We start from the raw sequence: 17,064 nt of genomic DNA, 5'->3' as shown, positions 1-17,064 counted from the left end.
CACAAACGCGCATGCGCGCTATCCGCACACTGGTCACACTACTGCCTTGTAAATTTAATTACTAGGCCTACTGATGAGGTGGCCTATATGGCGTCTGAATTTTGTTACTAAACTCACTCTGTAATAAAAATATATTTTATATTAAATGTATCTGTTTATTTAAATAGCCTAAATAAAACTGACTGGAGTTGAACTGATTTATATTATTTAAAACTGGCAGAAATAGATGCCTTATTTAAGTCACATAGTTGACTTTTATGATGTGATGTGACTATATACTATGTTAGACCTTGTTAAATTAAAAAGAAAACATCAGTAATAAATACATTACAATGAAATATTTAAAGAAATATTTTATTTATAAAGTATTAAAAATGATGTGAATTGCTCTGTATTCTTGGACATAAACCAGACCTCCTTAAGAAACATTTTTTAATTAAACAGAATTCTAGGTTTTAAATAACATGTTTTAACAACATTTATATTGCAAAGTAAACATAATTTAAATATATGTGAGTAAATGTAAAATGCAGATAGGCCTAATATTAAGTAAGCTTTGTTGGCTTACAAATATATATATTAACATTAAAAATAATTGCATGCATTGTACAGTAACAACTAAGAAGAAAAGACTGTGGATAAATTAAAGTGCAATGGTGTTTTTATTTCTTCTTCTTCTCTTGTGTTGAGTTGAACCAGGCATCTAGAAGCTTCTTGCTGTAGTAGATTTGCCATGCGTGCACCTGAACAGCAATCACCATGAGTAGATACATCACAGAGACAGCGGAGAAGCCAAAGATAAACCGGTAGGCCTTCCCGTGTCGGTACAGCTGCTGGGCCAGTGGAAACATTTCCATTGCACCAAAAATCAAGGGTGCCACAGAGAACAAACCAGCACTGATCATGGAAATCACCAGGTAGCTGATGTTGTTCTTCGGCATGGCCAGGGCTCCAATAAACGAGGGCAGGAGACTCAAAAGATAGGGATACTCCCACTGATAGGGCATTGCCACCAAGTCATGTGACACCAGATTGAGGTGACTAACAGCCACCTGAGACGCCACCAGTATCCATATGAAGAAATGCACCACGGTGAGCTTCTTTATCTCTGATTTCAATGAAGCACTGAAAGACATTTTCAAAATTCAAATACATATTCTGATATATACAACTTTATTGGTAAAGTTATATTTCTGTGACAGTTTGAGAGTTACCTCATCTGATAGTGAGATGCCACTTTCTCTCTGTGTTTAAAATCACTCCCATCAGTCCCTGCAGCTCTTGGGCCAGCACGCGATGTCATTGTCAATTTTAAGATGTCTGTAACACCATGCAATTATGTTATTCACAGGCCCTAATACATGACATAACAGTTTAGCAATTTGCGATTATTATACAGACTGAGCATCTAGCAAGACTGAGCAACTGAGGCTAAGTGTTCAGAATGTAATATATCAAGACACATAATAGCTAACTGAAAAGGACAAAATTGCATTAACATTTAGGGGCCTGTATAGAAACAGCATAGCCCTGTATTATCTCAGCATTTGAGCAATCTACCGGACAATTTACATTAAAGCACTCTAGCACTTAAATAATAATTAAAAAAAAAAACTACATTAACCCTATATAGCATATAAGCTACGTTTGTGAATTTCAATATAGGCCACATAAGCATACCAAATATAGCCTACGTCTATTTGTTAGAGATATTAAATGAAGGCATCAAATAACTGATCTAGCCTATTTAAGGCACATCTTGCCGGCCGGCTTCCGGATGCAGGATAAATTGACCGTTTCAATTGACATACGGATCACTGTAAACAGAAATCGGTTATTTCATGTGATGCGCCATTTAATAAGATAACTTACCGTAAGGATTGATGAAATGCGGCCGAAAGCAACAGTGACTGGATTAGATGAGGAAATCTTAACACAAAGGATTTTTATCAATGAAGGCAATAATATGTTGCTCATGCGCACAAACAGGGCAGAAAAGAACCTCTCCGCCCCTCCGTGTGATGTGATTTGACAGCGCAGCATCACGGTCTGCGCATCCTCAGCATCACCGAGTACTGAGCAGGATGCGGTTGCTTGGCTCATGAATATTAATTAGGGGCGTTGACGTCCATTCTGATTTCCTAAAGAAAGAGGAAGCAACAGCTGGCATGCTACTATTATGCCGGACTGAGCTAATGAATATGAATTAGGTCATGTTGACTAGATATGTCCAGGGAGGATATCATGGAACATGAGCATGATAAAATGATCCATGCTTGACATGAGCCAAGCTTTGGCCATAACCAGAATCGTTATTTATTTACTTGCACAATTTACTTTTGCTCGCATTTAGCCATTTCATTGGGTTTGTCATTCACGAATAGTTAAGTAAAAGAATAGCCTAATAATTTGGGATCTCAAAGACCAAGTTGGAACAATTTTAGAATAGGCTACTGCATTAATAATTGTTAGATTGAATAATATTATTGACAATCATTATAGTAGCCCAACTGTGCCATTTCCGTGTAAACTATAAACACATCACATTGGAACTATAATCTTTATAGTGTCTTTTCAAAATTGATACTAAATTTAATACTTTAAATTTAAGATATTTTAGTTTTAGTATCTTTTCATATATGGGTTAGCAAATTAACAACATGATCATAATCAGGTGATGGTTTTTAGAAGAGATATATTATTACATCTGGTACAGTATGGATGTAAATCACCTTTATTAAAAAATTCAAAGAAAAAGTCACCAACAAAGTGAGGGGAGGGGGTCACTGGATTCGACAATTTTAGCACCATTGTTTGAAGTGACCAACATATAAAAACAAAGGTTATTACACAATCAGTAGTCAAAAGAAAAACACAAAAGAAAAACAGGTACATTTCAGGTGAAAAGCCAGCAGTTGAATTCAGAGTGAAAACAAAAGAAGTGATATGAAATATGATTCATGATAGTGAGACTTAAATTATTGTAAGAAAAACTGTCATTTTTATGACAGTTCACTATGGGAACAGAAGTGGTTTTCAGACAAGTTAGTATTTATAGTTTAAAAATAATCTTTTTTGGGAGGGGGGATAAAATAAAATCTAGCACACATTATCTCTCGTACACACACATACACATACACACACACACACAACACACATTCATACAAACAAATTTGTAATTTGGTTGCAGTTCACACAGCGCATGTGTTACAATATTAGAAGTGTGCAAAAACTTTAACGTTTTTTTTAAATCATTGATGAATAAAGACAAATATGATGTGATATTTTTGAAAAAACTGAATGGCTTCTCATCTCATTTAAAGTGAATACATTACTTATCATGCAAATGTCACAATGACATAAAAATAGTGTTCTAAACATTTTAAAGCATGTATACTCATGTTGGATACCATCAATTACACAAATACATAAATACATTACAAAAAACAATCTTTTAAAAAATCTGTTTAAATGTGGCGTTGAATTAAAGTTTTTTATTACAATCTGTGAGAGTCTTTGTGCAGGTTGTATCTTTATAGACACAGTACTCTGTAATTTAACATTGCATATACTCATACAGTCTGTAGATTGATATTGTTGGGTTGAGTTTATAAGGGCTGTTTCTGAGTCTTCTTTATTCCCTGTGAGAATGTACCTAAAAATATTGCCATTTTTAAGTCAAACATTTTAATGTCAGTTCTTTCTTCCCTCTCTCCTTCAAATTCTCTCACTTATTCTTGTGATCTACATTGGGTACAGTAAAAAGCCAGAGAAGGAGGAATGGACATACTGTCCTGCATAAAATCCAGCTGCCTGGTCAGATGGTAACTGTAAATAAACTGTGTCTCCTGGTTGTAATGGAATCACAGCACTCCCAGATGCTTGATCCAGGAATCCCTTCTTGTATTCATCATATGTATACATAAGTGGCTCCCCATTCCTGTAGAGCCCAACCCATACATTGGCACCCTTGCAGTGCACATGATAGGCAAAGTAGTAGATGCCTGGGAGGTCACAGGTGAACACACCGGTCTGAGGGTTGTAATTCTGACGCCCATTATATAGTAGTTTGTCAAGCACTATTGGCGTGCCAACTGGAGGGAATGGTGTGGTCAGCTGGGCAGTGAAAGCAGGCATCTCCAAACCACTGGCACCCATCATATCACCCCCACCAGCATACTTCCCTTTCTTGTACCCACCAGTTTTCATACCATCTAGGGCAGGGCCCATCTCAGGAAGAACACCCATCAGGTCAGGGGAAGGAGGGGGGCCTGGGGGTCCAGGAGGTCCCGGTGGACCTGGGATTCCTGGCTGACCTGGATTTCCATTTGGGCCAGGTGGACCTGCAGGACCAACAGGGCCAGGGATTCCGGGGCTCCCTTCACCGGGTGGGCCAGCTTGACCTGGTGGACCAACTTCTCCCTTTGGCCCGGGAGGTCCAGAAGGCCCAATTGGTCCTCCTGGCCCTGCAAGTCCTGGAATGCCTTTAGGACCCTGTGGTCCTTCTGGGCCAGGCTGGCCAAGTTCTCCTTTAAGACCAGGCAGGCCAGATGGACCTGGGGAACCAGGTAGACCATTGATTCCTGCTTCTCCTTTGGGACCTATGGGTCCTGGTGATCCTCTTGGCCCAGGTTCTCCATCTTCACCTTGGAGGCCCGGTTGGCCAGGAAATCCTGGAGGACCTGGTTGCCCCATAGGCCCTGGATCTCCCTTGGCTCCTTCTGCACCTCCTTCTCCTTTTAGCCCTGGGGAACCAATTCCACCTGGTGCCCCCATTGGTCCAGGAGGGCCTGGAGGACCAGTTTGACCAGGTGGACCTGTCATGCCTGGTTGACCACCATAACCTTTGTCTCCTTTTGGTCCTTGAGCACCAGGAAGCCCTCCCATCCCTTTGTCACCCTTTGGGCCAGGGTATCCAGGTTTGCCAAATCCAGGTAATCCAGGTTTCCCAGGTAACCCTGGTGGTCCTTGTAATCCTTTGTGGCCAGGTGCCCCTGGCTGGCCTGGTAATCCCCTTTCTCCTGGACTTCCAATACCAGGGGCCCCTTGTGGTCCTTGTAGGCCCTGTCCACCAGGTGGACCCTCTGGACCTGGCTCCCCAGGCTGTCCAGGTTTCCCTGGGACGCCAGGTGGACCTTGTATACCAGGAATACCAGGCTTACCCACACCAGGTAATCCTGCCTGCCCTGGGAGTCCAGGTGGCCCAGCTGGCCCTTTGGGCCCTAGTGGGCCAGGTTGTCCAATTCCTCTGTCTCCTTTAGGCCCAGGTAAACCTGGGAGACCAGGAAAACCTTTATGTCCTGGATCTCCTTTACCCCCTGGCTGTCCTGGTAATCCTTGTCCACCAGGCTTCCCTATTCCTGGAAGTCCTGGGGGTCCAGGGGGGCCAGGTGGCCCAGTCATGCCTGGTTGTCCCTCTTCACCTCTGGGTCCCTGTTCACCTTGCTGTCCAGGCTGCCCAATACCTCCTGGCTTCCCAGGCATACCTGGCATTCCTGGCTTACCAACTCCAGGGAATCCTGGAGGACCAGGAAGTCCTGGCTTTCCAGGAGGGCCTTGCATACCATTACCCTGAGGCCCAGGAGGACCTTGGGGCCCAGGTGGACCAGGGGGCCCTTGAGGTCCAGTCTCTCCCTGAACACCCTGCTCACCTCTAGGAATGGTCTCACCTTTGTAAGAGAAAAGTAGGCACAAGTTTAGATAACAGTGACCATAAGAATGTATGTCAGCACAAGTAACAAGTAAAATACAAATAAAGTTACCACATTTTTTAAAATAAATTCACCGGTGAATAAAAGGACTTTATAAGTAATGTAAAATGTATATTATATACTGTATCAACTAATTATAATAAATCTTGTTGTCTAATTTGAAATAAGAACAAACCAACAAACACTAATAATATACACCATGGATACCATATACAATGTGACCATAAGTGCTTAGAGTGCTAATTGTTCATACCTTTGTTCATAGCTTTGGTATCTTTGCCTTTGTTTAGGTGCATTGGTAAGTCTTTTCTGTAGTGTGGATATGGCATGTGTGGCATATCCTTCCCCATTCCCATGTGAGGCATCTGTGGTAAGGGTTGGTGCTGTTGAGGATGTGGCTTGTGTCCATAATATGCACCCCCAAAAGCTGGTGGCAGTAGAGCCAATTGCAAAAAAACTACTAGGAAAGCAGCCATGGCCATGGCCTTTGGAGAAGGAGAAGAAAAAAAAGAATTAAGTCAATCAATGGTAGTAAGGTAATCAATTAGTAAATTCATATTTAAATAATTAATAAATGTATCTATATAATTAATAAATGTATCTCTATCCATCAGCAATTAATAAAAGTTAATGAATTAAAATGAAGTAACCATTAACAAGTAGCAGTACCTAATAAATATTCTTTCAGCTAAAAAAAAGAGAACCAGACCATTTAGTTTAAAATGTTAAGAGAAAATGTCTGAAAGTCATTAAAAATCTTACCAACCCCAAACTTTTGAAAGGTAGCATATTTAATTAATAATATAATAATCAATATCAATGTTAACATCACCCTCCATAATCATACAATCTCTTCCTACCTTCTTCTAACTTGATCTGAGATTAGATATTATAACATGGCTTTCTCAGGTATCTAAACTTCATATTCTTACTCCGTACACGTGACCATAAAGCTGACTTTTAAACTGGAAAATCAAAGGACAGGAAGCAAACCCTTTATTGGAATTTCTCACTTCTAAGAATCTATAGGGAAGTTCTCAGTAACTACAAAGAAATTTCAAAGAAAAGTCACCTTTCACACTGCAGGAATCCCAGACAGTAAACAGTGGATGTTCATGTATGTGCTTTACATTTTAACATTATTTCTTTACGTTTTTGCGTGTCTCTTGTTAAATGACCAAATAATTTTTCATAACACGTTACTTTGATGCTTTAATTTTTATGGAAAAACAAAAACAGCTTAGATGTGAATGAATCAAAGATTGTATCAAGATGATGGGAGAGACAGAGTTGACCTTTGGCTTTTTCTCAGGCTGCTGAGAATCACACAGATATGCCACAGGCCCTCTAGGTTTTCTGCTCTTTGAGAGAGATATAGTTTTTGGCCAAAGATCTTAGACGCAAAGACCTTAGCACCCCACTTTAGACGCAACTGGTATCCGATATCTGTGTTTACATTACTTCATGCCCCAAAATGATTGTCATCGATAGTTTTACATGCACATAGTACTATTAAAAGCTGTGCTTTTAAAATTATTTATATATTTCATGTCGAGTGGCCATGAATGGATAAGTTAACAGCTGTCAGTGTCATGGATGTATTGCAGCGCGAATTCCTTTTTTTTCCAAATGAATTCAAGCAAGCTAGGGAGAGAGCACGGCGGTCTCTTTTAAATTAACAGGGCAAAGGTAGAAATTCAGCTGCTGAATGTATGTGTGTGTGTGTGTGTGTGTGCGTGCGTGCAATTTTTTTCTAGAAAAATAGATAACGTTGGACATATAGGTAAAGTTCACACCTCAATAATAAAGCTGCAAATTTGTAGTGCGAATGCATACAAGCACGTCTGCTTCATAATACAACATTAAAGCTTCCTTTTAGTGAGCAAACGTGCCGCCCTCGCCTTGCGATGGCTTGGAATTCCAATGGGAATCGGATATGCGTGTTTAGACGTAGGTCGCATGTCCAGAGATCGGATATGTATCGGATTTAAAACCACATTTGGAAGTGGCTCAGATCGGATGCGAAAAAATCGAAACTCGTGGGGATTTTTGTGTTCACACGTGTGCAACTAATTCCGATCTGTGTCAGATGTGAGCAAAAGATCGGATTTTTTGTGCCAGTGTAAACGCAGCCATAGTTTAATCCAACCATGCAAATTTATTTTTGGCTACAACATAGTTTAAAGCATAATAATCAAATCACACTCTAAAATGTGTATTTGCACATGTATTTCAAGGTCAGGTCTGCAGGGATGCCATTTTGTGTTGAAGAATGTCAATTCCAGTGATCATGCTAATAGCATAAGAATTATCTGAAACACTAATGTAACTAACTTATTTTTCCATGTCCAAGTGAAAGAGAGAGAGAGTGCAGAGGAGAAGAAAAAATAAACATAGGAATGTAAGCTCAGCTGATGAAAAAGAATAGAGCAAAGTCTACAGCTGAAGACACTGAATCACTGATGTAGACCTTTTAGCCCTATCAGCTGGCCTCTTTTCCCTCCTTCTTTCCATGAACTATTTATACAAAGGTCAGAAACAGAGTCCCATTCACCCATTAAAAAGCAGAGCAATTAAGTAAACAAGTAGGCCTACATTGTTACAAGGAGGAAAGGCACTTATTAACAAAAGCACTAACATTAGCAATGTCATTAGTTAGGTATCACTGCAATGACTATAACAATATACACTCTACCAGTGATCATTTTAACAACATATTGTCATGATTATATTGGGAAACATAATTACAAAGAAATAAACAATTTCTCTTTACACTATGGCCCCAATCCTGCCAATAAGTTAAAAGATGTTTTTTTTTTTTTTTTGATGGTATAAACATAAATTGTAAAAGGTAAATGAACATGCCAGTGTCCTGAAACAAACTTTGACACATAATAATAAATTCACAGGAATTTTAGAGATGTCTGTCAATGTCCATTTATATATAAAATTATCAGCAAAATGTAATATTAGATATTTCCGTGATAACTTAAAGTCACCATGAAACCAAATTTTACTATTCTAATTTTTTATGGATTATTGCATCATTTATTATAAACGATTTATCCATGCACATCAATAATTTTAATTAGAATTTTAAAATTCATGCCCTCCTAAACTTTAAAGGTGCCATCGAACGTTTTTTTACAAGATGTAATATAAGTCTAAGGTGTCCCCTGAATGTGTCTGTGAAGTTTCAGCTCAAAATACCCCAAAGATTTTTTTAATTCATTTTTTTAACTGCCTATTTTGGGGCATAATTAGAAATGCGCCGATTCATGTTGCGGCCCCTTTAATTCCTCACGCTCCCCGCCCACGGAGCTCGCGCTTGCCTTAAACAGTGCATAAACAAAGTTCACACAGTTAATATAACCCTCAAAAGGGATCTTTACAAAGTGTTCATCAAGCATACTGCAAGTGTTTAAAAATGAAAATAACGACGGCAATAAGAAACAATGGTAACTTTAACCACATTTAACAGTACATGGATATCACAGCAAAAGCAAACCACAACCATCTATTCAATTCCCAGTGGATAAAATCAAACCCCACACTACATTTTTCTTGCTCAAGAAAACAATGCATCACAATTATCGCAACTTCCATTTCAGGCTAATTTAATAACTTTTGGCATATAATCTGTGAATATCATTACTCTTGATTTTGCAATGCCCTGCCCTTTTTTAGGGTTTGTTATGATTTATTCATTTATTTATTTTTGATATTTTTATTCACCCAGGGCACATTAAATTGATAAAAAGTGACAGTTTATAAAGACATTTAGGGGTGAGCGGATGACAACCTAACATGGGGCTAGTTGTAACACACATGGTTTAAAAGTTTCCACACATGCCAGCATGACAAAAACTTGTATTTATTAGTTGCCATATCAACACTATATTGAGAAAAAATTAGGCCAAAATGCAAAAATCTTTAGAAGATATCACTGAACATTTATTTAACCATAGCAAAAGTAAAGTTAATTTTAATGAATAAAGTTAATTTTTCAACTCAGTTTAGTTCTTTAATGCTTATCTAACCAGCGGAAGACAATAACCGGGTTTAAATCTCAGTTGCGCAGGTGTGGTAACACTGTGTTGTAACACTGCATTACAATGTGCCACGCAATTAGAACTCTACTATTCTATGATATTAGTGATATGATTCACATTATGAATTCAATTGAGAAACCATGAGAAACAGGTGAATAAAGATTGGGAGTCAATGTTCAGAAATTATTAATTATTATTATGTTTGAGCTATGCTGTGTAGCTGTGTTTTGCTGAGTGTTCATTGTCAAATTCATTTTTTATTTTTACTTTTTAAAAAATGCCATTATTTATATGAAAAAGTTAATAATTGTAATTTATTGACAAAATATTTTAGTTTGTCTTGTATATTTTTTTGATTAGATCAGATAACATTTTAAGCTGTCATATTGTCATGTTACACCTGTGGGGCATGTTGTCACATTTGACATCCATTCTTTCAAGGTAAATAAAAAAAACTGTATTAATGACACAAAACCACATAATTGTACTAGACATATGTGAAATTAACATGGGAAAAAATAAATGCTCTGAACCCCAAGCGCATTTACACAAACAGAGAAAGTCAAAAAGTGTTAGTTTGTGCCCTACTCTCCTCTATAATGTTACTGTGGCAAGCAGGGCAGGGATGAGAGCCACGGGAATGGAGTGAGGCTGGTGGAGCAAGTGTTGATGAACATCACCTGCCCACAAAAATGTAAAGCAGCACAACTGTTTTCAACATTGATAATAATAAGAAATGTTTCTTGAGCAGCAAATCAGCAGATTAGAATGATTTCAGAGGGATCATGTGACAATGAAGAAAATTCAGCTTTGCCATCACAGGAATAAATTACATATTTAAAATATTTTAAAATAGAAAACAGTTATTTTAAATTGTAATATTTTACAATAATAATTTTTTTACTGTATTTTTATCAGATAAATGCAGCCTTTGTGAGTGTAAGAGACTTCATATAAAAACATTCAAAAATCGTAACATTTTTAACAATAGTGCATATTAAATTTTAATGTAAACATCGCCTTCCATAATTACGCTGTATTTTCATACCATTTTCATCTCAGGTGCCTAAATTTAGCCTACACACTTAAAAATGACCTCTGACCCTAGTAAAAGAGTTCTCCATGCTATTTGTGAAATGTTCTTCTAGAATCTCATTGCTTTAGTAACTGAACGTATGAACACCTCAGCAAATAAGTCTAGTTAAATACATTCGGCCTCTCATTGAAAAACACAGATGGCCAACAGTGTTTACAGAAATCCCTTCCTTGCTCTTGTTCGCCTAGTCCCTCATTCTTCACTTCTGTTTTTTATTTCATTCATTCTCTCACACCCTTTTTCCCCATCTTTACAGAGCAGTGCATTCACAAAGAAACACATAAATCATCAGTGACAACACTTTTATTCTGGCTTTCTATGGGGGAAAAGGAGGGGGTTGATTCTTACTGCAAACCAAGGGAGGACTTAACAGGCTGTGATCCAGTAAGACATTATTGTCCAGACTGATTTGAACTAGTTTGTTAACATGTACTATATTTAGATTTTTTTCTTCAATAGAAATGTTCAAACATGAAATATTGATTTAAGTTTAATTTAATATCTGAGAATAGGACTGTGGAATAAGTACTGTAGCTAAACTGTATGTATGAGTAAGTTTCCATGTTGAATTACCTGGTTCAGAAACAACTGGAAACCAGACAGAGTGGCTGTATTAGCATGCTTGTGTTGTAGCAGACCAATCAGAGGGTAGTCAAAGAATTCATATGCGAGTCAACCTACAGAATACGACCTTGTGATGTAACACTGAATGTCTTCTTTTATCTATTGTATGATGTAGCAGACGGACTATATTGTGCATGGGGATTCACAGCTCCCAGCCCAACTGTTGAACAAAAACAGGCCTTTTTGAGGTACAACAAGGTCCTCATTCTCGCTGAGCATCTGTTGGGTTACTTAGAAGCATTTTAACAGCTGAGCGTTAATAAGAGTGAGAAACACAGCAAGGTTCTGCTAGCCTCAAAGTGCATGTGTGGGGAGAGAGAAGAAAGTCTGTAGGAAAGAATCTATCTATCTATCTATCTATCTATCTATCTATCTATCTATCTATCTATCTATCTATCTATCTATCTATCTATCTATCTATCTATCTATCTATCTATCTATCTATCTATCTATCGTGTAGCCTATATTTAGTTCTGATTGATCTATTTACTGATAATAAAAATACTCTGCAGACTGTGCGTTATAATCTCTCCAATCACCAAAGCAACACTTGTCAATATAGTAAATAAATGGACCAAATCACTCAGTTCCATATTCCATATACATATACTATGATTGTTATAAACATTTATGATTTAATGGAGAGCATCTATCATCCAAATAATTAATTTATGCCCCTGTCTTTCAGTTTCGCTTGTTATGAGATACTTCATTAATCTGGATTGTATCGATATCTTAGATATATTTGATAGTTTCTTTTCACCTATTGTCCCATGAGCAGGTTTGATGGCGCACTAAAATGATACTGAACGCTGACTGGCTTACCTCTGACAGTGATTGGTTATAAAAAAGCAAAAGTTGGAGAGTGCTACATGGGTGTATTTAAGTAGCCACTGGTGCTCATTGGATAAACTGGAGGTAAAAATCAAATAATAAAGACGAAATAGGCTACTACAAAGCACTCACGTGGTGAAAGTAAAAAATAAGTTAATTAAAGGCTTTTTACTCTCACCATGTGGATGCCTTGGAGTATTTCGTCTTTATAAAATTATTGGTTATATTTGCAGAAAGAGCAGTGGCAGGATTTTAAAAAATATATATTGGAGAATATATTTTGAAGTGATGTTAATAGTAAACATAAATCCAAGCAAGTACTTTGCAATTAGTTTGTAAGGAGGCAAATTTAATTTCAGCCACATTTGGTTGGAATAAAACAACATTTCGTTATTAGAATATAGGCCTACATTCTGATTGGTCACTAATGAGAAGAGACTTTATGCTGCCAGACTAACATTTGTGTAGCGATTAAATCAGAAAGATTTCTAACACCAAAACATAGATACATATCTATGGCCATATATCAGATTAATCTGCCTATTATACCTAAAAGTTTCACTAATAGAACTTTATAGAAGTGGCATTAGTTACTAACAGCACATGTATGCTGAAACAGTTTTGCAAATGTATTATTTCAGGCTGAGGCTGGCCTTCACAAGTCACATCCCATTGTACCTTTAGTCTGCATTGTATTCCTCTCCCAGCTGAGAGTTAAACTAACAGTCCACTATCAGGTACACACTATAACAATCACACACGCATGCAAACTTGCAAAGACACCACATGGATGCCACCAGGAGGGGGAGCTAACACATTATCTTAGAAACTGTCCACTGAACTTAAAGCAACATGTTTCTGATGTTTCTATTTCTGTAATAAAATTGAACAGAAAATAAAATATGGCTATCAAGTCAACTGTACACTGTACTGTATACACATTTATGGGTGGTTTATACACTTTATAAACCACCCATACATAATTAAACACGCTAAAACTGAGTTTGCTTTACATTCATCACATTCATCAGCTTCATTTGTCAGATAGGAGATGAGATAATAGCCCAAAGATAAACAGTGTTTTACATCCTAATATGAAATGAAAATTCACATCTTAGCCTGTTACAATCAATGAAGGTTTAATTTTGGTTTTCAACACACACTACCTCAAACATTGATAAAGAATTGTGCTAAATATGGGGAAAACTATTTACCTGTCTTATCTATAATCATTAAACAACCATTTCCTTTTTCATTTCTTGTCTATTTGATCATAATTAGTTTTCACAGGGTACATCAATAAGAATCAAGACATGCAATTACAGACTAATGAAATTATGAATATATTTAAGTGTATTTTCTTACCTTTCCTTTGAACGGCCGTAGAAGGAGATAATCTCAAAGATTCTCAGGCTCACACTCAGAAAGAGCCTGAAACACACACCTTGACCAACTGACCAATGCAAACTGGACTTAAACAAGAAACAGTCTGCAGACAACCACCTTTTATTCACAGAAGGGTGGAGTCAGAGAGCAGGGGAGGGAGAAGAGAGGCAGAGACAGATTGCTACAGTATGGATGAACATGTGACAGTATAAATGTGCAGTGTTTTCAGGATAGACACTGAGATTTGTTTGATTTTCCAAAATCACTGTCTAGTGATGGCAGCTACACCCTTACTGTGGTGCAAAATGTCAATAGCCTTTCCTGTTCACTGATTAGTCACCACATTCTCAATTGAGGTAGGGCTGCACTGTTAGGGTTATAATTGGAAAGTTATAAGATTCCTCTTTGGATAAGTTAGGATGAGTTAAATATGAGTTTGGTATAGTAGTCTATATAATTAAGTGATAATTAAACTTGAATATTTTAATAATATTATATAAAATAAAATGTTGACAAGACTAAGTTTTATATAACATCTGTTTAACATGAAAGTAAGGTTAATAATATAACTTAGAGAACAAAATTTTCAGTTTTACTCAAATTAGGGTGATGCAAAAATGAGTACACCCCACTGAACGTCTCTGGAGCAAAGCTAAATTTTTGACTACAAATGCCTAATTTAACAAGAATTCAACCACAGGTGAGTCTAATTATTCATTACACAGGTGTCCAGCAGACGGTTGAATATAAAAGGGTGTTAAAACCCCTTCCCATTTCATGCTGTCAGCAATGGCACCACATGGAAGAGAAATGTCACAAGACCTGAGAAAGAAAATAATTTCTTTACACCAGAAAGGTGAAGGCTATAAGAAGATCAGCAAAGCTTTACTTATTGGTCAGAATACTATAGCAAAATTGGTACAAAAATTTAAAAAAGATGGAACTGCAACCATCTCACAGAGATGTCCAGGTCATCCATGGAAGTTAACACCTTGACAGGAGCGTCTTCTGATGAGAAGGGTTGAAGAAAATTTGCATGCAAGTTCACTGCAGTTATCTAAAGAAGTAGAAAGCCAAACTGGGGTGACTATTTCCCGTGACACAATACGGTGTACACTGCAGAGGAAATTCATCATAGGTGCAATCCATGAAGAAGCCTCTCCTAAAGCCCAGGCACAAAAAAGCCCGCCTAGAGTTTGCCAGGGCCCATGCTGACAAAGATGAAGACTACTGGGACTCTATACTCTGGAGTGATGAGACCAAGATAAATGTTTTTGGAACTGATGGCTTCAAAACAGTATGGCATCGCAAAGGTGAGGAATACAAAGAAAAATGCATGGTGCCTACAGTGAAACATGGTGGTGGCAGTGTCCTTATGTGGTGTCGGGGAGCTGCATTTCATTGATGGCATCATGAATTCTCAGATGTACTGCTCTATACTGAAAGAGAAGATGCTACCATCACTCCGTGCCCTTGGTCGTCATGCACTTTTCCAACATGACAATGATCCTAAACACACATCTAAGGCCACTGTTGGATTTCTGAAGAAGAACAGAGTGAAAGTGATTCAGTGGCTCCAGATCTGAACCCAATCGAACCCCTATGGGGAAGAGACAAGATGAGCATCGCTCTCCAACCAGCATCTAGTCTCTAAAAGAGGTCATTCTTGAAGAAAAGAAAAAGATAGATGTTGCAAAATGTCACCAACTCGTTCATTCCATGCCTAGAAGACTTGGTGCTGTTATTAAAAATCATGGAGGCCATACAAAGTACTAGATGTAGTAGTTTTTTTGTGGGGTGTACTCATTTTTGCATCACCCTAATTTGAGTAAAACTGAAAAATGTGTTCTCTAAGTTATATTATTAACCTTACTTACATGTTATAATTTAAACACAACTTATATTAATCTTAGTCTTGTCAACATTTTGGAAATTGTTTTTGTGTTCATTGAGATATTGTTTAAAATGTTACTTTTCAAAGGGGGTGTACTCATTTACGCTGAGCTCTGTATGTACGTATTTATTATTCTTGTTATTCTTACATATTATTATGTGTAAATGGCTACACAGCATTTGATTTTATTGTATTGTGGTGTAATAGAGAAGATAAGGAAAATGGTTTCACACTATTGTGATTCATTATTAAAAATTAATATTGGACCTAAGCCATATGCAAGCTCAACTGAACAGAGCTCATTAGTGGAGATATGAGATCTGAAAGTTTGGGACATTGGGACATAAAACCCCAAGCATATTAGTTGGAGAACAGGCATAGGGTCGCCATGGGGACAGGTACAATCAGTGTACTTAGCCTTTGGTAATCATTGTGGGAAACAGGCTGATATTGCCCTCAGCCCTGTGTTAATGAACAGTCAATTACAGTGCAGTGCGGATTGAAGTGGGGGTGGAGTGTGTCCACTGTGACGCCACCATGTGAACCTAATGGTTTTCTAAGCCTTCGCTTGTTGTAACAAAATCGACTGTAATTACTTTGTATTTCATTCATGCCTGCTTTCCCATTCATTCAGTGCCGAGAATGTGTTCGACCAACACATCATTAACCTTTGCAATGACAGCTGCATGTAGCAAACCCACAGGAAAATGTGTTACGAAGTGCTGAATTTGTGCACATGCAGTACATCAGAAATACTCATACTGAGCATTTAGAACCCTTGCAGAAATGGTGCATTCTGTTCAAGTGGATAACTTTGAAATTTGTTACAAATTCATTAACCCTAACTAATGATCTGGTTTCACAGCTAGGGCTTAGATTAAGCCAGGAGAAGGCCTTAGTTAAGCTAGGACATTTAAGTAGCTGTTGCCTTAGAAAACATCATTACTGTTGTGCATCTAGAGACAAAACGACAGCACTGGCGTATTTTAAGATATTAAGCAAGTTGCTTTAAGTTAAGACAGCTCAAGCATGCACTGTAATCTAGGTCTATAGGCTTAAGCTTTTTCTGTGAACCCGGGAATTAAAGTTTTATCACAATCACTTATATCAAATAGCACCCTAAGGATAGGACTCTCCCCAGTACTGTGCACATTCGCACACTTTTTCACAAAGGCACAAACTCAATTAGCTGTGAGCATGTTTGCTAATCACACACACTGTCCTGGCATCTGTTTCACGGTTTGCCCACAGGAAAGAAAAAGGTTTGAGAAATAGAAGCAGGGTAATGAATATTGACGTGAACAAGATTAAAAGTCTCTGAGATGTGAAGTCTTTAAATGTGCTTGTTAGCACTATCCCTTATTGCTATCACTGTAGCCTTTCAATGCATCATAATTGAATTAAGTACATAGTTTTCTGGCAAGAGTACAGGTTATCTGTCACATCTCTTATGTAATGTCCCAAGTC

The 17,064-nt window shown here is 37.7% G+C and overlaps 2 protein-coding genes across 2 annotated transcripts; both read right to left on the bottom strand.

The window, feature by feature from the left end:
• Positions 1-662: 662 nt before the first annotated feature.
• jagn1a (jagunal homolog 1a) lies at positions 663-1,309 on the bottom strand. Its single transcript, XM_067410509.1, has 2 exons — positions 1,215-1,309; positions 663-1,125 (listed from the first exon to the last, which is right to left on the bottom strand). The coding sequence occupies exons 1-2, from the start codon at positions 1,301-1,303 to the stop codon at positions 663-665; spliced, it is 552 nt and encodes a 183-aa protein (XP_067266610.1). The 5' UTR covers positions 1,304-1,309.
• Positions 1,310-3,744: 2,435 nt separating this feature from the next.
• Positions 3,745-6,193, bottom strand: col8a1a (collagen, type VIII, alpha 1a). The gene is made up of 2 exons (XM_067410129.1): positions 5,965-6,193; positions 3,745-5,669 (listed from the first exon to the last, which is right to left on the bottom strand). The coding sequence occupies exons 1-2, from the start codon at positions 6,191-6,193 to the stop codon at positions 3,745-3,747; spliced, it is 2,154 nt and encodes a 717-aa protein (XP_067266230.1).
• Between the last annotated feature and the right edge of the window lie 10,871 nt (positions 6,194-17,064).

This window comes from Chanodichthys erythropterus, chromosome 14, assembly GCF_024489055.1.
Source record: "Chanodichthys erythropterus isolate Z2021 chromosome 14, ASM2448905v1, whole genome shotgun sequence".
Taxonomy (NCBI): Eukaryota; Metazoa; Chordata; class Actinopteri; order Cypriniformes; family Xenocyprididae; genus Chanodichthys; species Chanodichthys erythropterus.
This window is presented reverse-complemented; position numbering and strand designations above follow the sequence as displayed.